This window comes from Cyprinus carpio, chromosome B9, assembly GCF_018340385.1.
Source record: "Cyprinus carpio isolate SPL01 chromosome B9, ASM1834038v1, whole genome shotgun sequence".
NCBI lineage: Eukaryota > Metazoa > Chordata > Actinopteri > Cypriniformes > Cyprinidae > Cyprinus > Cyprinus carpio.
In genome coordinates this window covers 18,305,527-18,329,200 of record NC_056605.1, presented here as the reverse complement: position 1 = coordinate 18,329,200, position 23,674 = coordinate 18,305,527, and the positions used below count along the sequence as shown (strand labels likewise).

At 34.5% G+C, this 23,674-nt stretch overlaps 1 protein-coding gene across 1 annotated transcript; it reads right to left on the bottom strand.

The window, feature by feature from the left end:
• Positions 1 to 1,883: 1,883 nt before the first annotated feature.
• On the bottom strand, positions 1,884 to 23,674 carry LOC109087720 (ly6/PLAUR domain-containing protein 6-like). The gene is made up of 5 exons (XM_042731282.1): positions 23,505 to 23,674; positions 9,152 to 9,308; positions 5,906 to 6,004; positions 4,982 to 5,112; positions 1,884 to 3,479 (listed from the first exon to the last, which is right to left on the bottom strand). Exons 2-5 carry the CDS (start codon positions 9,258 to 9,260, stop codon positions 3,306 to 3,308), a joined length of 513 nt encoding a protein of 170 aa, XP_042587216.1. The 5' UTR covers positions 9,261 to 9,308; positions 23,505 to 23,674; the 3' UTR covers positions 1,884 to 3,305.

The window sequence follows — 23,674 nt, the reverse complement described above, 5'->3', positions numbered from 1 at the left end:
TATTCAGTCACAGATTATTAAATAAATATGAATTACTTTGAATCTACATGAAAGCCTGATGAGATCAAATCTTTGGTCAAAAAAAAAACTGTTTTTATTTCTTACGCTCACCAAAGCTGCTTTAAATTCATCCAAAATACGTTGAAGACAGTAATAATGTGAAATTCTTAAAAGTCTAACATGCTGATTCAGTGCTCAAGAAATATTTTGTATTATTAGCAATGCTGAAAACTGTTTTTGCTGCTTAATATTTTTGTGAAAACCATGATACATTAACTTTCAAAATGTTGGGCTATGTATAGGGTTAATAATACTTTTATTCTCCAAGGATGCATTCAATTGTTTAAAAGTGCCAGTAAAGCCATTTATAATGTTACAAAAGATTTCTATTTCAAATTAATGCTGTTCTTTGAACTACCCACCATTAAAAAAAATCCTGAAAAAATGTATCATATTAGAATGATTTCTCAAGGATCATGTAGCTGCTGTAAAGGCATAATTTACTTTTAAATATACATTAACAAAGAAAACTGATATTTTAAATATGATATTTTTATTCCACAATATGAATGTAGCCTTGGTAAGCATGAGACAAAAACAGTAAAATCTTTAATTATTCAAAACTTTTGACCAGTATACATTTAACTGTACCAGTAATCATTGTTATGAGCAGTCTGTTCTAAAATCTCTATAAACAACTGCCTTATTATCTTGTGCAAAATTAAACCTATATTTTTACGTGTGGCTCAGTCATGCTGAACGCAGACAGTTGGCATTTTCCCACAGTAAAGAAGAGCTGCGTTTGTTTCCATTGCTGCTCAATCTATGCCAAAGCTCGGCGGCAGAGTAATTAAAATCTCAGCATGGCCGTACTGAACAGGATATGCTGCCATGCTCTCCAACAATGAGGGTCATTCTTTGGACTCCAAGCCAGGTACCTGAAACCCAACCTGCAACAGCTCTTGATCATTAAAAACATGTTACTGCTCATCTGGAAAGTCAGCTCTAGAGCGGAAATTCGACTTTGTATCGGCAGGGAATGAGCCGAGAAACTGGATTACTAAAGCAAGAAGATGAAGGGAGCTTTTGTTTTGCCTTGGAAACTTATCGGAACGTCTGTCGAAATTTCTTTTTTATTTCTTTGTTTTTATTCAATTCCTTTTAAATGCATTTAAAACCCTGCAGCTACTCTGTTGAATTGTATTATCACTTTTCTCTGCTAAAGCCAATATTATGTTACGATATGTATCTTTCTGCCATCACAACAGCTGATTGTTACTAAATACCTCCATAAGACTGACTTCATTTTCAACCTGTAGTCCATTTGTGAAACAAAAAGTTACCATAAGGTCACTGGGTGTTCACCTTTGACCTCTGGCACTGGGTTTAATGAGAGTTGTGTTTCCTCTTCTCTGCTGCATTTCAAACAGAAACAACTACAACGTAAATCTGAAGACTCATAAAATAAGACCTAAACCTGTCAATATTTGAGTGACATGAAACATTGGAGCTAGATACTTATACAAATACCAGCTCTACTTGAGGGGTATGTTTAGGGTATGACTTTATGTTAAAAATAAATGTAAAAAAGCAATGATATAAATAAAATATGATCTAGATTTATATATATATATATATATATATGTGTGTGTGTGTGTGTGTGTGTGTGTGTGTGTGTTCCAAACTGAGAAAGTTTAGCTTTGCCTTTCCTTTTTGAGTGGAAAATTGACAGTGGATGTAAGGTTGAGTGGAAAATGGAAAGACACAGAAATATATTTTGTGTGAATAGCCAATGCATGCATTATTTGAAGAGAACACTGACAAATTCATTCGATTTTTCTTGTTGAATCATGACATGTGTATTTTAGCCAAAACAAACTTCATTTCTTCAGAATATTGTTTTTATTATCAGTAAACAAAACATCAGTAAACATTTAAATTTAATACATACAACACAGTTAAGAGACCACACAAATGTTACCAATGTACTCCAAAGGTGTGATTTAAAAACACATCCAAAATTATGTACACAAGAATATACAGGGATATTACAGACAAGCGTAGAAAACAAATATCTACATTTATAAGAAGCCTTGGCACAGGATGGCATGCAGCATTCATAATTTTGGAAGTATAAAAAGTTCATGCAACCCTATTACAAATCTGTATTTTTTAATATATTAAAGATGAGAGTAAAAACTGATTTTAAAAACCTTTTTATGTACATAATGTTATAAATCTGAGCTAATGAGAGCTGATTGTACATCAGCACATTCAGAGACATGTTTAACGCATATGAGCTCTGATTGTTCGGCCGGGTCTACTCAGAATAAAGGTGTTTCTAAACTGGCACTAACTGGTCCATAATTACCTGAGTAAAAGTTTTCAGCCCTTCTGTGATCACCTTGCACTTTATGTTGTACTGAATTGAACAAAATGAATTCAGTGAATGTTACAATACTTTTCATAACACAACAAAAGACGGCGAAGAAACAGGAAATAGCTTCATTTACAGCCGGGCACATCGCCTAAACAAATCATAACGCCTGAAAAAAATAACACTGTCGCTGCAGACTCAACACTTTTGGCTGATTGCACAGTCAGCCAGGAATTATGATTAGGAAATATTACAGTACACAACAATGGACTGACAAATGTGTAGGAACATACATATGTATATAATAATATTAAAGCCCTCCACTGTAGGCTATATGGACGTTCAATGCTAGTCACTACACTTTCACATGACAATCTGTACACAAGTGCTTGCATTATGACACAAATACACAGTGCAAAACTAAACAGAGAATGTTCTTTTTATAGGAGTGAGGAATGCTGGATGACACGCTGAACTTGGTTCCTATAGGTGCCAAGCCCTTTTCCATGATGACAAAAATACTCTAACAATGAGAGGGGTGGGTGGAAAACTCATGTAGCTTCAGCTTGACCCCTAAAATTACGTTCATAGTCAACAGTTCAGCTTCCTACAAAAATGGATGATAAAAAAATAAATATATCTATACAAACGTATAAAACACGAAACAAAAAATGTGCAGGTTTGTGTCGGTTTTGCCATAAATATCCCCATCCCACATCCATCACGAAAAACCGACTATTAGACAAGTCCACTCAGCTTGAGCCAAACCAAATATTAGTATATGATTCATAAAAATGTATTCATAGACAATGAAAAAGTCCAAGAGCTAACACTTCATTTTGAGAAAGGTAAAGCACAGCTGACTGGCACGAGTCAATGGTTTCCTAAATTACTGCTGTTAAGGTTTATTCCACTCTGGATGATTGTCTCAGTTAATACTGTGGAGCGTCAGGCTGATGATACAGACAGAGAGCAGCAGCGTGGGACTCTGTGCTGGTTGAATGCTGTCGTTAATAGGAGACGTGGTGGCAAAGATGGCATCAGTCTCGTTTTGTGGGAGGGGCATGTTACAGATGTTCCCCTCACAACAGGATGTGCACACCTGCATAGAGAAAAACAAACAATAAGTAGAGATTAAGAAAGAGATCATTTGCAAAAGTGTTAAATGAAAAACAATCACTCCGGTAATACGCTACTGAGCCTTGCACATGACAAGCGGGGAAAACAAAAAGTATTTATTAACTTGCCACAATTTAACTACAGTAAAACAAGGGGACAAATTAGTACATATACTGGCCATTATTTAACTTAAACGAGGCAATAAAATAGTAAAACATGGCCACAAATGAATACTTTTTATAAAAAAAATGATATATTTGGGTATATATTTCTTCACTTTATTGTGGGGAAAGCATTTCCTCTGAAGTTTTGTTGACAAATGATTCACCTAATGCGTGAAGTCATGGACACGCATCGCAGAGCTAGTGCAAGATGAGCATTTGTGGTTTAAAAGTATATACATTTTAATTTTTTAAGAAAATGACCAATTGTTTTGCTAGATAAGACCCTTATTCCTCGGTTGGGATCGTGTAGAGCACTCTAAAGCTGCACTGAAACTGCAATTTGGACCTTCAACCGGTTGGTCCCAATTTAAGTCCACTATATGAAGAAAATATACTGAAATGTTTTCCTCAAAAACCTCAATTTCTTTTCGACTAAAGAAAGAAAGACATGAACATCTTGGATGACATGGGGCTGAGTAAATCATGAGGAAATTTTAATTCTGGAGGGAACTAATCAACTCACTTTGGAGATGGGACAAATTTTAATAAATATTTAAACCACTCCTCAGAATTTTTTTTTACGGCAAAACAAAGTTTGTGTTAAGTGTTTTGGGCTGAATCAGTTGCTGAAGATTAATACCATACTTCAGATTAGGCCAGAATGTCAGTACAGTGCTGCACTGTAATAAAAGGCTCAACATCACCTGTCTGAACATAAACTGTAAACAGCCATTATTTAAAGTTTACCTACAAAGAAAAAAATCACTTCAGACAAACACAAATAAATTAAACCGACTTTAACCTGAGAATGAACCTTCGGCTTCTAAATTTTCCCTTTTAGTGTAGCTGTGGCATCTTTACACCGCATTTATCTCTCAATCTGGCCTTCTCACATCTGCCCCCTGCCCTCTGCATAACTCCTGTCCTGTGCTAGAGGTTAAAGGTAAGACACAAAAAGAGTTCAGGGAGTAACCGGGTGCACCTTTCAGCAAGGATTACTCAAAGAAGGATTACTGAGAGACGGCAGCATAACTTCATGCACAACTTTATCTCATCTGCAGCGAAATCACTTGAGAGGATGAATGGATTAACTAAAGAGTTTAGTGTTGCTGACTGAGCCGTGTCCTACAGGCGGTGGAAACATTCAAAAATGTGTTTATCAACCACTCGACGTGTTTTCTTTAAGATCACTTCAAGTGCACTGTGTAAAGTGAGATGAGAAGATAAACGTGGATGGATTTCAGCAGGGTGAGCAAAACCCAAACTGGACATGTTTGGTCTGAAACAAAAGTTACTTGATGTGATGGGAGTTGTATCTCACCTTGTTTCCTTCATGGTCCATCTCAGAGCACCCTGTTTCAAGACAGTCTTCCAGCGCCACACAACGCTTTGTCACTGACACTGTGTTTCCATCCCAGCTCATCTTATGTTGTGTGTAGCAATATCTGCTCTCTAAAAGTTACAAAGGGGCTTTACTTAGTTTTCTCAAGGACATACTGCATAAATCATAAAGGTACACATAGCTTTAAATTCTGACTAATGAAGGAGTCAAATTTCAATGAAAAAGCAATATTCCTCTAGGGTTTTTTTTTTTTTTTTTTTGCACCGGATATTGCAGAACCCGCCCTCAGCCACTTTAAAAATCTTTAATAAGTGCCCTTGAAGTGTGAGTCTTACAGTAACACAATATTACACCATATTTAAGAACTATGTGGGAACACTGAACACAACCATATCTGAGCATTCCTGGAAATACATACACTCCCTGCAAATCTGCAGATGTTCTGCAGCAGCATGCATTTTACTGAAGGAATGAATGTCTGTAAGGGGTTACAGCTCCTGAGTCATTAACACACTGCTGTAAATCAGACCTGACACAGCACAGGACTCCTTATATGGAAGGCTATTCATGGCAAAAACATGAATACATATATGGAGCAACTCATGGGCAAAGCAGGACCTGAAACATACTGACCCTGCTGCATCTTATTCAATTATTATCTGAGCATTCACTGAATGCACTTCAACAGCACTGTGCTGTGACTATTTAAATGCACTGATTCAAGATAGATTGTGCCTTATTAAAAAAAAAAAAAAAATCCACAGCTTTTCGGTTGTTGTTTCACAGAATGACAGAAATACTTTTGTTCCAGGATGCACAGTGCAAGACAAAGTGAAATTATGGGTCTGTCAAAGGAATTCAGACTGCTCTGTAATAAGAGAGATGTAATGGAGATGTTGGTACCTCGTGGACAGTAGAGATCTGGAGCCCAGCGGTTGCATTCATAGTTGTCAGGTGCATCTTCACAAGTAAAGCATTTAAATCCTCCTGGATATGGAGTTGCTGGGAAAAACGTATAATAATCAATGTAAACAGAATGGAAAATATTGGTAATGGCAAAACTCTTGGTGAAACTGATGAACTTGCATAATTATTATGTGGAACAAATTTTTTTTAGTTGTTTCTGTTATTGTTTGTTTTTGAAAGTCTCTTATTCTCACGATGGTTGCACTTTTTTATTTTATTAATTGTATTAATTCTTTTAAAAAATACATTTTATGTTAGTACATTATAAACAGTAATATATATATATATATATATATATATATATATATAATTTAAAGCTAATTCAAAACATAAAATTTTTATTTTTTTAGATGTAATTTATTCCTGTGATAGCAAAGATGAATTTCAGAAGCTATTACTCTAGTCTTGACAAATCATTCTTGAAATCATGATTAGGTGCGTAAAAAACATTTCCTATTATTTTCATTGTTGAAAACAGTTGTGCTGCTTTATATTTTTGCGGAAATCGTAACACTTTTTTTAGATTCTTTGATGCAGCGCAGAATATTTTTTTTACTTTCAATTAATTGTGTTGGCATAATGTTACAGTACATTATGAAAAAGTAAGTAAAAAATATTGATTCTTTCAGTAAAAATATATGTAGAGTAATGCAAAATTTTCATTTTCATCTGACATTATGATTCAAACTCTGTGTTTAAGATTAAATGCATTTTTTAAATAAGTCACACTCAGAGAAATGTTTTATGTACCTATATCAATTTTATCATCAGGAAATGCAGTGCACTTTTTCTCTTTCTGGAGCTCCTCAATCAGATTATACAGCTCAAATGAAGCAGAAACATCAGTCTCTTTTTTTGTTTTAAAGTTTTAAGAAGAAAAACCTCTTGTTGACCTCACCCAGCAAACATTTAAGAATCTGATCAAGTGACCATTTCAAACAGACCATTCATTCATCCGGACAGCCCTGATGTGTTATTACTTCTGAAGTCTCTAAATAGCTCTGTATAAGCAAACAGAGCTTAGTAGTTAGTATTTTTGACCTACACTTTTACTGTTAACTCCCCCAATTTTTTGTGACTCTTATGAAAGTGGTCACTCAATAATTATACAATGACACAACTGACTATAACCTTAGATACAGCACAGACTTGAAGAGGTGAGAGGAACATTTTAGTTAAAACAACAGCAAAACATTACCAGCGTTTTGTTGTGCATGTAAACACTCATCGTAAAGTACTCTTAACTACGCTAAGTAGCTGGAGTGTGTTTTGTTTTCTGAATGATCTCATGGGGTTGTAAATCCACACTTGCCCTCTGCAGTGATGAAACAAAATGAACTCCGTCATCATAATAAATCCTCTACATCAATATGCAACAGCAGGATATCAGCAGGTCACAAAATCGCTGCTGGTACACAACTATATTGGGATCTCATAAGAACTGATTTGTTTTAACCTCTCTCTCTCTCTCTCTCTCTCTCTCTCACACACACACACACACACACACACTCAATCCCCGCTGGGACATTGAGCAGATACGGATATCTCCAGCTGCACACTGGTGAGCCGGCACACAGCTAAAAGGATTTTGGGAGGTCCTGCTCACTGTGATGAAAGAGTTTGGGATTTCAGAGATTAATTCTCTCAACAGAACTGAAACCAACCTCTAGTCTCTTTCATTATAGCCAAATTGTACTTGAACATTACCACATGTAACCAGTTGATTCTGAGATATTACATATTTAAATAGGAACTGGTAACAAATAACTATCAATATAAGCCACTGACGAACATGTAATGCATAGAGTATAAGTACATTCATATATATATATATATATATATACATATATATATATATATATATATATATATATATATATATATATATATATATATATATATATATATATATATATATATATATACATACACAACATACATACATACATACATACATACATACATACATATATATATATATATATATATATATATATATATATATATATATATATATATATATATATAGGAAAATTAGGAATGGGAACCATGAGAAATATAATGATTCTGGTTCCATTTCTAAATAGAAAAAGGTTCAGAAAGTCTTATTGCTTTCACTAATATACATTCTAAAGTATTTATTTATATGTAAGTTGTATATGTACTGTATTATACAACTTATATTTGTATATATCCAAATAAATCCATATATGTTTTAAGTCAAAGACTGATCAACTGATCAAAAGTAAGTACATTAATTAACTTCTATTCATCAAAGAATCCTGAAAAAAATGCATCTTGGTTTCCACAAAACTGTAACAGCCCAGCTATTTTCAACACTAATATATTCAAGTAGAAAACAATTATTTTAAATTGTAATAATATTTCATAATGGTACTTGGTAACACTTTATTTTAGGGTCTCTTAACTAATTGCTTATTAGCATGCATATTACTAGAATATTACCCGTTTATTAGTATTAATTAAGCACATATTAATGCCTTATTCTACATGACCTTATTCTACATCCCTAATCCTACCCAATACCTAAACTTAACCACTACCTTACTAACTATTAATAAACAGCAAATTAGTTTATTGAGGGGAAAAATTGTAGTTAATAGTGAATAAGTGTTTTCCTTATTTTAAAGTGTTATCGCATTCATGTTTGTTAATTACTTGATGAATGTTATTAGAAAAATGTACCTATATATTTGATGAGCGTAACAGCCATTTTAAGCATTTCAAGACACAAATCAAATGAGGCCCAAAGAAGCAAAAAATCTCAGGCAGGAAAGGCAACACTGAGCCATGGCACCATGGTCAATGCCACATGCTCTAAACAATTGATTTTGCATCAGCAGGGATGGTGGGCAATCTATGAGTGTCAGGGTGGGGGATCTCAACACAGCTGGTATGTCAACTGAGACGCTGAGTTTAGTTATGGATCACTGGCTTGATGCTCAACCACTGATTCATCCTGGAAGGCCAACTGTTAGGACACAATATAAAATCTAGAACACTATATTTGGAATAAATCTGCATTCAGAGCCTAAAGAGATCTAGCAGCACCAGCCTTTGAAGGATCTATAACACTGATGTCTGACCCTTTTGATCTTCCAGATGACCCAGGAAAAACATGGATTATATCCATTTCGTTTTCAAGGCTTTAGAAATACTTACTTGAGGGATGGAGAAAAATTATATCTTTTTCTGTGAAGTCCCTCGATTGAACCGCTTTGATGATGGCGGTCAGCATTAGGCCCCAGGCCATGAGAGGCCAGGGTTCCATAGCTGGAGGAAAACTCACATGAGCAGGTACCCAGATCCAACACGGCACCTGATGAACAAAACAACCATTTATTAAAAAACATACAACCAGGGTTATACGAAACAACTTAACTATAGGCACTAAAGGGATTAAAGAAACATCTGCTGGAGATAGAAAGGAAACTCTATAGGATTAAAGCAGTTCAAAAGCGGTGTTATCCCTCTCCAGAGCACCGGACACAAAGAGGCATGCTTGTTATTCCAGCAAGTGCTTCATTATATCAATGACAATGTCAGCAGACTGCCAATGTCCTGACCCTCAGCAACAGTGACCCTCTTAGCCGTTCGCTTTGGTTTTTGGCAGCAGAACAAACACTCATCTATTGTTTTCAATTACTGAATGCCATGCTCACAATGACATCTTTGACAAACACCACAAAATGGATAGTTATATATTTATAGTCTATTAAATGTGATCAAATTTAATGGAACAGAATGTTCATGTGGCATATTTTTAATAGATTCTATTTAACATTTGCCTAAAAAATCATGTTTAACATTTTTACTTAAAAGTAAAAAATAATCAAACTTCATTTTCGCTATGCACATTTATTTAAATAAAATAGAATTCAGTTTACAAAGGTCGAAATATGAGTAGTAACTATGCTGTTTTTTGGTGTGATACTTGTTCAACAAAAATCCGTCTGATAGACTTAAATAAGCCTGGAGAAAAGCAATGGCTTAAACAGAGCTCTGTGGTTTACGTTACTGAAACGAAAGCTGGGGCAGATTACACATTTTTCAGAAGTGCTTGACTAAACCGCTTTGTGTGCTTTCTTCAGCAAGTCAGATGGCGAGCCAGCCAGTAATCAATCCATTCATTTTGGTGAATCAATTTCCTAACTCTGTTTACAACTCCCTAATTTAATTCCCTATGGAAAAAAAACTGACTCATAAATCCTAGCATGAGAAAGCTATTCAATTTACTTTCAACATGAAGTAAAAAATATCCTTCAACCAAAAAACTGTTTGAAATGGACCCCACTCTTCTTGTAAAGAAGAACCCCTATAAAGTTTATGAGATTATATTTTAGTCATCAGGTATATCAGCCAATCAGAGCACTCTTTTGATTAAACATTTGCTTAATTTACAGCATACCAGACCAAAACAACTCCTTGACTTTTAATATTAAATGAAGACAAAGAGCAGCCAAGTAGCCATTTTTCACTTTTTCCCCCATCTCCATCGGTTCATTCGCTTACAAATCTGAACCTGGAAGGCAAGAAAGCACATCTTCAAAGCATAGCCAATTTTTGGTACTTTCTGTGGTTCATTAATAAGGATTAGACCTTCCTTTGATTTAGCATTAAAGTAATTCCCATTGAATCAAGAGCAACAATCCCAGCATATCTCTATGAACACAGATGTGTAAAAACCAAAACCCTTAGAACTGTATTTTACATAAAAACTGTAATAATAATATAAGAATCTGTATAATAATAATAATAATAATAATAATAATAATAATAATAATAATAATAATAATCATAATAATAATAATAATAGCAATCAATTTTCTTTTTTTTTCTCTGCATCCATTCAAAGTCAAAGAAATTGGTGCAATCAATGTATTAGTATAGGCTACTACTAAAGACAGTAACTGATAAGAGTCCCTAAAGTTATACATGTCCAGTAGGATTTTAATGGCTTTCCTGTCTAAGGTGGGAAAAACAGATTTCCACATGTTTATTGTGTTAGCCATGCTGGTTTCAGTAAAATGATTAAACAGACCGACACCGGGCAGGCTTGAGCTCCTGTTGCTGTGTAGCTCCTGACCTCTCAGACAATGTAGAGTGGCACAGCACAGCCATGTTAGAGAGCATCATGTTTCCTCAAAGTGATCCTTTTCACCGCTGAAGGTCTAAGGCGGTATTGAAAAGGAGCACAGAAGTACATATCGGTTTTCGTTTTTAGCTGCAGATTGGTGCCACAAGCTGTTCGTCAACTGGGAATGTCAACAAACAATTTAAGTATGTTTTGACACACTTTTGATAAATGTGGTGACCTCGATAATAAGTTAAGTCTGAAGATAATGAATTGGATTTTCCCCTAGGCTTTCAGTATTATATTAGTAAGAATTTAACGCGGGGAAATGTGATTCATGTGGATGCTGAACAGAGATAACAGATGCAGATGTATGGTGATAAATCTTTAAATGAAAAAGCCAGGTGTTATTATTAATTAAAAGTAATTAACTTAATGACACATTTGTGCAATTGTAGTTTCTACAAAAGAAAAGATTACAGGGATAGTCCATGCCGAAATGGAAGTTCTGTCATCATTTATTTACCCTCATGTTGTTCCAAACCTGTAAAACTTTTTTCTTCAGAAGAAGACAAGAGGTGATAAGTGTTCATGCTACTCTTTTTCAAACAATGAAAGCAAATGTAAGATCAGGGTCAGGCAAGCTCCAATATATAAAAAAATAAGAAAATAAATAAATAAAAAAAGAAAGAAAAATTAAAAAATGCACTATAAATCAGGTCTGCAGTAGATACTGAAAATAGCACAGTAGTCATATGAACCACTTAATGTTACTTTTATTGTGATGTCTTTTGGGAGTTTGAAAGCCTATGCTTTCACTTTAATTTTATGGAACAGAGTAGCACAAAAAACTACTCTCTGTTTCAAGTAAATGACAACTATTTAAATTTTTTGGTGAAATATATCTGTATCTAACTATATCTACTATATCTAACTATAGAGATAGATATATGCATTAAATATATTATCTTGCCAACTAAAAAAATCTACATTTAAATAGCCAATGCAAAGCAGTTTATTGCATTTGTTATTAAACTTGCTTAACCTCATTTTTAGCCTTGATAGAGAATTCCTGCAGGTGAAATAATTGGAATCTCTGATAAAATCACCCCAGTATGAGACTGTGACATGAAGAGGGAATACGCTAAGTAAGGCAAACCTTGAGTAACAAAAAGACTGATAAGAAAACATGGATTTCACTAGTTCACGCTTACATATTATTAGCTGAGGTATGGAATGCGTATTTGGCGTGCTGTCCGGGGAAGGGCTCCGAGCTCGGGAATCGCCCAAACCTAGAGTACCCCCTCTGTCCCCATCTAGTTGTAAAGTGAACTTGAAGTGAGGAGTTGGGGTGGAGGAGGGATAACCGTCGATGGAAGGAGGTAAGACGGCGGTATTTATACTGTGGTATTGATTACTTGATTGTGGTCCACCGGTGTTGATTAGGCTAATTATCTGACGCGCTCCTCCCGAACCTTGTTAATAAAACATCATTTAGTTTCAACACACAAGTGTCCTCAGACCAGAGTCGTCTTATTCAGCTTTATCTGTTATTTGTGAGTCTAATATTCAAGACTATCAAGCAACGGCTGCCCAGGCCACAACTCAGAACAGAACATGGTTGATAAGAGATCATAATTATAATTAATCTTCATAATTATTTTAATAATTTCATTTCAAGCGATGACATTCTAATCACAATAATGACAACTGCAACTGATGCCAGTCAAACATATTTAATTTAAATACTTCCGTTTTCAAACAAGGCTCATAATAATTACTCTGACATTTAAAGGCAACCTTCCAGACCAAGCAGGAAGTGCCTGAGGTTGAACGTCAGTGCCCCATCTCCTCTAAAGCTTTGCCAGGTGCCTGCCATGAGCAATAGCTGTCATCAAAGCCTACACGCCTGCGAGTCGCTCTGGAAAATGGAAACTGCGGTTGTCGGTTTGTTTAAGCAGACTATTCTGTTGTTTAGAGAGTGTTGAAGAGGATCACGCTGCATTAAAGCAAAACTGGAGAGCAAACACTTTAGCACAACATGAACCTAGTTCGGAAGCAAAATGGCCTTTTGCACTCACTTGATTTTGTCTGTACTGCTTCCAAGGCATCTCTGACCCTCTAAATGCAAATGTTTTTCAGGCAAAAGTCACTAAGGAGAGATAAATATGTGTCCATATACCACCACTGGTACATTTAAACATCCTTTTTCAGTGAGATTAAACATAAAATTGTCTTCACTTCTTGTATCTACAATATCCATGTGCATTAATCTATGATATTAACACATCTGTATTGTACATTTATTTACAACTACAATGAATGTTTCCTTTTATACTTCATTTAAAGGAATAGTTCACCCAAAAATGAACATTTTGTCATCATTTACTCACCTTCGTGTCGTTCCAAACCTGTATAAGTTTCTTTCTTATGTCGAACACAAAAGGAGATATTTTGAAGATTCAAACAGCTGATGGTACCCATTGACTTCCACAGCAGGGCAAGAAATACTGTGGATACTGTTTGATTACCAGCATTCTTCAAAATATCTTCTTTTATGTTCAACATAAAAAAGAAACGACATGATGGAGAGTAACTGATGACAAAATTTTTGATTTTGTGTGAACTATTCCTTTAAGTGTGTTTTGCTAAAATGACATAATATAAAACAAATGATACTACTGAATTTGTTGAAATACAGTATACTACCATTTAAAAGTTTGGGGTGGGTATGATATTTTAATCTTTTATGTTCAGAAAGACTGAATTAATTTAATCAGAAATACAGTAAAAACAGTAATATTGTGAAATATTATTACAATTCAAAACACCTGTTTTCTATTTGAATATATTTTAATGTAATTGATACCTGTGATGGAAATAAAATCTGATTTTTCAGAAGTATTTACCCCAGTCAAGTGTCACTTGATCCTTCAGAAATCATACTAATATGCAGATTCAATGTTGAAAACAGTTGTGCTGCTTAATATTTACAGAACAGTATTTATTTAAAATAGAAAGCTTTTGTAACATTACACATGTATTTACTATCACTTTTGATCACTTTTTTGCAAAGAGCTGTACAAATAATGTGGACAGTAAAGTTTAGATTTTATAAGAAATGTTTAAATCCATATTGCAATTTCTGATGTTTTGGCTGAGCCATTGTTGAAGAAAAAAGAACACGCAACATGCAACATAGTCATTTTTTACTGCATGTACTGTATTACGCTACTTTTAAAGCAAAAGTGCTTATTTTAGTGTTTAGCACCTGTGATATACCAAGAATGACTCTCTGAAAGCCTGACTTCCTCTCTGTACAGCAAGACACTTCCAGTCACATTCATGTCATCTCATTACTGCAGGTCACCAGCTGACTCAGACCCAGCAGGGTGGAGGAAAAAGTCTCCCAGCAGTTCAAGGGCCCTGGAGTTCCTGCCTGAGCCATTGCCAGGTGATTAAGACTAACTCAGGTCAGAAACACGATACTCTGGGTTGTGAATTGGCCTGTGAATGGCAGTCACTCCCATTAATGGAGGGAGAGAAATGCAAATCCTCTCTTGTGACTTCCAAAACTTGTTGGACCAGATTTCGCACAGGTTTGAGAAGTGAAAGGAGAAGACCGGCAAAGAAGCCACAAGCTGCAAGTTGTGGCTCTTTTCCAGTCTGCCACAAACACCTGAATCTCAGCAATTCACTTAGAAGGAAAACATTATACTAGAAACTGCATTATAAAAGAGGTTTAAATTAGAAGGAAAAAATTATAATAGAAATGCATTATAAAAAAAAAAAAAAAAAAAAAAAAAAAAAAAAAAAAAAAGAATTGAAAAAAAAAAAAAAAAAAAAAAAAAAAAACCAAGAGAAAATAAACAAAAAATCCCTCCAAACATTATGCAAACTCCGTAAAAAAAAAAAAAAAAAAAAAAAAAAAAAAAAAAAAAAAAAAAAAAAAAAAAAAAAAAAAAAAAAAAAAAAAAAAAAAAATTGGTAAGCTAAATAACAAACAAAAGCCTCTCATACAAGAGACAAGACGAAAAAACACTAAATACTATGCAAGCTTGGCATTTTAGGAAAGAGGGGTTTGATACGAGCAAATGTCATCTCAACAAAGCAAAATGTGTATCGAGGAGTGAAAGAAAATAATATATGAAGGAATATGAATAGAAAAATAAAAAAAAAAAAAAGCTATACATCAATTAACATATTCAAACCAGTGTGTAGTGTTAAAGCAAATCCTTGGAAAGACACCCACCAACAAAAACCATAAGTTAACCAAAAAACAATACACAAGATATGGACAACTGTGATACCACAGATGAAGCGGCATGACATTTCTCCATTCATTGAGAGAGCACAATGTCATTTATCAACAAAGCCAACTAGGCATTATCCATCTTCGAGCAGAAGCAACAATATTATACGCAAAAAAGATTATACTAGAAACTGCATTATAAAAGAGGTTGATATTACAATAGCACAATCCTTATCTATGCCATGTTTAGAAAATTTTATTGTATATTTAATTTCATTTTAAAGCCACAATACAACAAGAATGGACAATAACACAGATGAAGCTGCACATCTCCATTCATTTGAGAGAGCACAATGTCATCTCAACAAAGCCAACTAGCATCGAGCAATGCCTCTGCCCTATAGTGCACCCGGCCAAAACCAAAGGAGTCACGTTGGATCAGAATCACACACCCGCTAGCCTAATTGAAATCCTACATGCACACACACACACTAATCCGGCACTATTCGTTTGAAGTGGTCCAGTTCAGCTGTATAATTTTTAATCCCCTCTTCAGTCTCTTGACACATTCAAAGAGCCAAGGAATCAGTCATGAAGCGCAGAATAACACAATGGAAAATCAGCTTCACAATGCTGAGTCTCTGTTTAAAATGTTGGAACAATATTAATATGACACAATGTGCCATATGCTGCATGCTTAAGTTTGGGGGAATACATTTTCATTCATACTGTATAACATTTTAATATTTTTGGGTGGACATGAAGTCAAAATGTCAGTCATACAACTCTCCTAATGTAATAATCCAGAAGAAAGCACTGATAAAGAATAATAAAAAAGTAAATAAAAATAAAATTAGTAGTTTGATATTATCTTTTATTATTATTTCTTATTTTTTTTTTATTAAATATACACTTTTATTTAACAAAGGGTCTCAATGCATGCTTATATATAATGTCTATATTGTTTGTGTTCATTTCATTTCTACTTTAGTTTAGTTATTTTAATATATCTAGTTAAACAATTAAAATACAAAATGCTGCCTTTTTATATTTTACTGTACTTCAGTTAATGTTTATTTTATTTTATTCAAGTAATTTTTTTTTTTTTTTTTTTTGGTTTTAATTTTAGTTTCAGTCTTAGATTTAGTTAACTATGATATAACCCTGGTAATAATAAAAGAGTTTTTAGTTTTGGTGAACTAGCCCTTTAATAATCTTTTTCTATTGTGATATGTTTTCTCAACAAGTTATTGATTCATCTGTTTTGCTCCTGTTGATTTGGGATTAACTGATTCTGCTAGATCATAGGACCTCTGCAATAGTATCTCTTCTCTCTTTGGGTTCGTTGACTCCGCTGCTTGAAACTAGGAAAAAGACTTGAGCTCTTTGTAGGGTAGGGCAGATACAATAATGTCTTGGCGTATGGGGGGGTCAGACTGAAGAAGGGATAAAATATCCTTGTGGCAGCTGTGGAAAACCAAGTGGGTGGGGTAAGTTTGATTCCCTTGAACTTTGGGCCAGCAAAACCATAACAGAATAAGAGGGCAAATGGGGGCTAATTAGGAATGCTCATGAAAGGATTTGCTACCTCTTTTGTCTTTAGGGTTCAGATGGCAAAACCTCACATGTTCCCAACAAGACATTTACACTCCATGATCACGGACAGAGTGTGACTGAGTCTAATCAGATGGGAAAAAACACGCTCTGCTCTCAACTATAAGGCTTTTGTGCATGTTTTCATGTAAACATCTATGGTTCAGACATCATTGCAATATTTCAGATCACCTGACACTGGAGGAGCTTGTGATTCAGTCAACATACCATGTCAAAGAACATTAGTAACATAACTTGCCCAAACATAACACCACTATGTCTGTTCAAGGTCTAAATGAAGGGAATAAGATGAATCAAAAAAGTGTATGTCTATGTTTTTGCAAAACAGACAACCTGTGGAAAGCATCCACCCATGAAGAAAAAAATGTTTTTGTTGTGTAAACATGAAAGGTTTGAGATGGCAATCAAAAACATACCAGTGAAAAACCTCTACAATTAGGCATGGGGCTTTGAAGCTCATGTCTGCAGTGAAAGTGGGACGACAGGATTGTATTTACAAGGAATAACAATAAGGACATTCATCTCAACTTTTAAAATGTCATTGAATTATTTCAAAGGAACATCAACAACAACAACAAAAAAAATAATAAATAAAAAATTACAAATCAATGTATACCATTTATTTCTTTTTCTTTTTTTCAGAAAATGTCCAAGTTATTAAGCATCAGGTTAAAAGCACAGTATATGCTTGCAATGTGAATTATCTGCAAGAATCCAGCCAAGCATTCTCATGGAAAGAAAAAAACTTCAAAGGAAATGGAAAAGCTCTGGAGGCATGCTGAGATAGTATCTGCTGCTGATGCTGAGGAGGGAGAAATGTACCTTACAAGACAACACCAAGATTGACTGCATACTGTACATATGGAGTTTAGAGCAAAATGGCAAAAAATGGGTAGTTAAATTTACAGTATTAAATGCAATATCATGATCAAGCCAAACAGAAAATCCTATAAAACCTGAAAATGAATGTTAAATGTTTAATAATAATAATAATAATAATAATAATAATACAGTTTTACAGATTCTTTTAAATATTTTATGGTATTGAAATCATAAGCTCCATTTATTTGATCAAAAATAATATTGTGAAATATTACAATGGAATTTTTCTATTTGAATATACTAAACTGTAATTTATTCCTGTGATGACCAAGCTAAGTAATACATTTTATTACCCCAGTCTCCAGTGTCACATGATCCTTCAGAAATCACTCTAATGCTGAATTGCTGCTTAAGAAAATAATGATAGTATAATTTTTTTCAGGATTCTTCAATAAACAGAAAGTTCAAAATCACAGTATTTATTTAAAATAAAAATCTTTTGTAACAATTTAAAAGTCTGCAGTCACTTTTGAGCAGGTTAATCTGTCTCTGTTGAATAATGAATGAATGAAATGCTTGATTTCATAATAAATTCATTTTAAAATATATCTCAGTACACTGATATTGAACTACACACTGACTGAGGTGAATGAGCCTTGTTGTTCAAATCCTGGTACAAAGTGTATTAACAGACTACATATAAATCTTCATACACAGACAAAAGATGGCAGCAGCTTCACTACAGGGTGCAAAAAGGCCTCCGTAAGACAAATCGGATACATCTGTTCAGTAAAGCTTTCAAATGGGGTTCAAGAGCAGCTAATTAGCATCAAAATCTGCCAAAAGCTCCTTAACACCACACAGTTTTACATAGTCCTCTCTGACCAGAATATTCTCCATAGCGACTTACCTAAAAAAAAATACATATATCATGTCGTAAAGCTAAAAAGACTTAAATAATTGGAATAATGGGGCATAACATGCAAAAATAACAGATGCATTAAGAGCGCCAGGCGCCTTGGGCAGACTAGCACTGACTCAGTGATAGTGATCTTTGCCTGGTCACTCATGCAGTTAACGCTAAACAAACTTTGCTAAATAATTCAAAAAGAGCATAAGTAATGCACAGCATTGAGGGATTCTCCCTTACGCCCCGATGAACAGCGTTTGTTATGTATTCGGCCCAAAGAGAAGTGTCATTATCCAAAGACCATCAGCCTTTGTCAAGTTCCTCGACAGGGTGAGGGGAAACAAAGGGGTCAGATGAAGCCATCGCTCTGTCTTCTGCCTCACCGTCCCCATTGAGATGGCACTCTGGGTAATGGAGGGTCCGATCAGCACATGGAGCGCTGAACCCCCTCCCCCACTACGACCCTGGACGCTTTATCAGACCTCTGATGGTCACGCAATGGTAAAAATGTGATATATTATGGGCATAACAAAATTATTTAAAGAAAAAAGATGCTCCTGACATCCAGAGTGACTGCAAGCAATCATACTAGCATGTGCTTAACTATTCAAAAAGAGTAAATGAATAGATAAATTCAAGCATAGAACTCAGTAACATCATTACATGTAATGAGATGATCAATGGTTCAAAACACTCCACAACCACCAAATCTAACATTCCCGTGACATTCCTCCAGCCTGCATCATGCCGTAAGAAAACCACCCTCATACATCAGTAATAAAGACCCTTATAACTCGAAATGCTTCCATACCCTTGTCATTAGAAGGTCTCAAATAACACCATCAGTTTCTTGGCTGGCCATCTGGAGAAACACCTGCCCCGGCTCTAACATGTTTTCAGGTGTTTAACTGTTTCTTGGGGTCAGAGGACATGCAAATATGTGGGCCTTCCTGTCACAAGTGTCTATAAGGGAAAGTATTCACTCAAACCCAGTGGAAACCACAAACTGGTTGACAGGTAAAGCTTATCCATCAAACCCTAACTAACAAGATGTCAGATTTCTCTATAACTCTTCAAAGCAGAGTTATTAACAGGGCTGGATAATACAGATGGGCTTACTGAACAGAGCCAGTGTGAGACAGTTTCAGGCCAGTTGTGGATATGTATAAATATGTATTTGCATAAAAAATGTGACCCTGTCTGTGAAAACCCAGCTAAAGCCTTTTTTTGTGATAAACTGTTTTCTACATAAAATCATCCTTCATAAGGTAAAGAACATTCTGTGGAAATGTAACCTTGATATCTTTAATATTGACAGAGTAAGACCATGTCAAAGATTGAAATCATACTGAAATATATAGGCCTATATAAACAAAGCATTTTAATACAACTACAAATAATATATATATTACTACTATTAATAATAATAATAATGATGATAATGATAATAATAATAATGCATATTGCAAAACAGCTCTGCACTCTTGTTTCTCTTTCTGTCACTCTTTCAGTCACTATAGTGCTGTAATTGTTTCAGTAAAGAACTTGCTAATTAGCCGCACATTTAATTAATCATAAAAGAAGTCTGACCCTTTTCGGAAAATTAAAACATGCCTGAGCATCTATTTTATAACACAAACTACAACTACAATTTGTATCTCATATTTACTAAGCTTTACTGGTTTGCAAACAGCTCATGAAGCAAATCTCTTCAGTTTATATTTACAGAAAATAGCATATAAGCCTATGCGTGAGATGGTCTTGAGTTACACCACCCCCCTCCAGATAAAGTGAACCCAGGAGAACTAATGGACGATAAATCTTGTGCGTGGGCACTAGGATTTTAAAAACGAAGACAAATGCATTTTTCACGCTGGTGAGGACCCTTTCATTTCTTAAACATTTTCTTCTTGAATTCATTGTTCTGACCGTGTCCCTTCAACCAAGACTGCAGCCCCACCACAAACCAGACCGTCCACAGATGGGCTTTAGACACACATCACTCTATAATTCCATTCTTCCTATGCATGTTTGCAGGAGACAATGCATTTCCTTTGCCCCTGACTGGACGAGACTATAGGCTTTGGTGTATTGAACACTGAAAATTGCTTTACAGATGTACTATATGATTTTAAACCAGTACTGGCTAGATCAACATTATGCAATAGTTAACATAAACTAAAACATTCACATATATTAATCTCAGTTATGGTTATTATCTACATACAGTATACACTATATATATTTAACATTTAAATTATAAATGATAACATTATTTCAAGAATTATAATCTAATACTAAGTATAAATGATCAAAAATACATGATAAAATTAATTAAACATAAAATATGTATTAGTAGTAGTGGTAGCATGAACAAAAAAAACAAAATAATAATATGATTAACATTTACACCTACATGCTACAAAACATTATTGTTCATTTTTAGTTCGTTACCTAAAGCATCAACTAATGTTAATGCATATAATACTGCAAAACATTCCCATGATATTCTTGAATTTGAAAGTAAATGCTATGCTTTACAACAGTACTTTAACTTTGTATTGTCTGAAATTGTCTGCCACTGTGATGTCATCAGAGCTTTACCAGTAAGACAAGGGCTTTCCACCTCAGCTGAAATGTTTTCTCCTGTCTGATATCAAAGGAAGCTTGGCTCATAAGCAACTTGATGGATTTCCTCTCACTGCCTGCTAAGTGAGAATATTTTGCACTGTTCCTTCCCATTGCGTCCTTGGCTGCCTGTGTTGAGTCTGTACTCACACAACCCCTGCACAGACTACTGATAAAAAGCGCTTCAGACTATTTTCTGCACTGAAAAATCTCACAGTGGAAATGAGCATGGAGTCGTTTATCTTCTCCAGCCCCACGCAGGTGCATTACAGCTAAATGAGATTAAGCATCGGCTCTAGAAAGAGAAAACAACGGTCTGGGCACGATCATAAAAAGGTCATTGAAATGAGAAGATGAGATTCTCATTTTCGGTCATTATTAGGCATTGACTGTGAGCCAAAAAACATTAATCAAAACATTTTTGTATTACATACTGTATAATAAGCATCCTACGTATTTCTATTAGATATGCAGAGAACAAATGGAAAGAAGCAATGTATACGTACACACTGAATTAACCACTCCTACAAGCATGGCAAACACAAAGCTGCACACGCTCCATCATGCCAAGGGATCGACCCATATCAAATAAAATCTGCCTTGTTCCTAAAAAAATAAAAAAACATGCACTTCTGCATCCATGCACATGCTGCATATTTTAATATGAAATATTATAGATCCATTGTTGTGCATGCATTCACAATAATAGATGTATGAGCGCTTTATTGCGGATTAGTTCCATATTATATAGTACACATGCAAGACACTGAACATTCCTGGCATAAAATCATGGTGGGCAGGGAGGGTCATTCCTGACCTTTTATAAATGCAATGAATGACAGGTCACCACTTGCTTTTGACAGAACGTCAAAATACACACATTTAATGTAAATGGAATATAACTTGCTTTTTTGGCCAGCACTGTGTTAAAGATATGGACAGATTTAAGAGTGCAGTTTACAGTGAGCTGAATTTCAACCCCTTTGTATGTTTAATTGAACTTATATAATGTAAAATATCAATGATGACTTTTGACAGGATGGTCATTTTATTTGACCTATGAAAATGGCATTGTGTCTTACTTTTGCACTCCTTACTAATCTAGGCTAAATTTAAAAACCACATTGTTATACTGAACCTGCACAGAATTAGTGAACCTGTATATATATATATATATATATATATATATATATATATATATATATATATATATATATATATAGTTTAAATTAGTTTAATTATTAAAATTTAAAACAATTATATCTTTTTGTGAAAGGATATTTTACAGTTGTACTATACTTTTCTATATGTCACTAAACTATATAATGATAATATGTACACCTATTTAAGCTATTTAATCTGTTTGTTACTGTAAAATTTACTGGAATGAAACAGGAGGACAATAAATGGCCACATGATAATTTATAATTAATCAAAATGCCTCTTCAGCAATAGTAATCGAAGATAATGTAAATATAGAGCACAGTGTTATTCACACAAAGACAAAACACATCAGGCTATCATACAACACTATAATGCAAGAAACATTAACTAAATAACCTATAAGGCAACACAAAACGCTCACAACACTCACATATTTACATAGCTGATTACATACAAAAGAAGACACTAACTTACATTCTAAACAAATATGAAGGGAATTCTGATTGCCCCATTCCCCATAAATAAATGATTGGTAAAATATTATTTTACCAATAAAATATACATATTGAATTCTTAAAGCCATACATTATAATCCACAAACATTGTTACAATATTTAACAGTAAAATTATGTATTATACATTTTAAAACGTAGCCTATTTTATCGTATAGTAGCCTATATTGTAATGTAACAGTTCTGTCATCTCAGTCAAGTTTTTTTTTCTATCAATTTTTTAAAATTATTTGTCGTTAAAATCCCTAACATTTTTAGAACGTAAATCACCATTATAAGCGTGCGCTTCAGTCTAATTGATTATAACGCAAGCGTTCTAGTTTTGACGCAACGCTGTCAAACAAGCTGCTGCTGTTATTTACTATGTTTACTATCTTTCAGCTTTGGTTTGGATCAGGAGGTGGTGTGAATGAAATGCATTTTACACCAAAAAAGCACTCTTCTGGAGATTCGACATTTGTTGAGATTTTAAAGGGTGTGCTCTGTCATGCATTAATCCAATCGCAGCAGGTCAAATAAAAAAGATTACGGCTACTTACCGAAAATGATTCAAATGACTGTAATCAAACTTTTAGCACGGCAGATTTATCCCTGTATGCCAAGAACCGAAGAGAGTCATGTATATCAACAGTGTCCTTTCAGTTGTCTGTACCCATGACACGTCCGAGCTGAATCCCTGTGAACTCAAAGGTTCCTAAAAGGCGGATGA

What these genes read in the sequence shown, in the direction of transcription:
- LOC109087720 (XM_042731282.1), bottom strand. Translation starts at nt 9,260, where the DNA reads ATGGAACCCTGGCCTCTCATGGCCTGGGGCCTAATGCTGACCGCCATC. An exon ending in AATTTTTCTCCATCCCTCAA is followed by an intron (nt 6,005 to 9,151) that starts GTAAGTATTTCT and finishes CGTTTTTCCCAG; the next exon opens with CAACTCCATATCCAGGAGGA. An exon ending in AGATCTCTACTGTCCACGAG is followed by an intron (nt 5,113 to 5,905) that starts GTACCAACATCT and finishes TGTAACTTTTAG; the next exon opens with AGAGCAGATATTGCTACACA.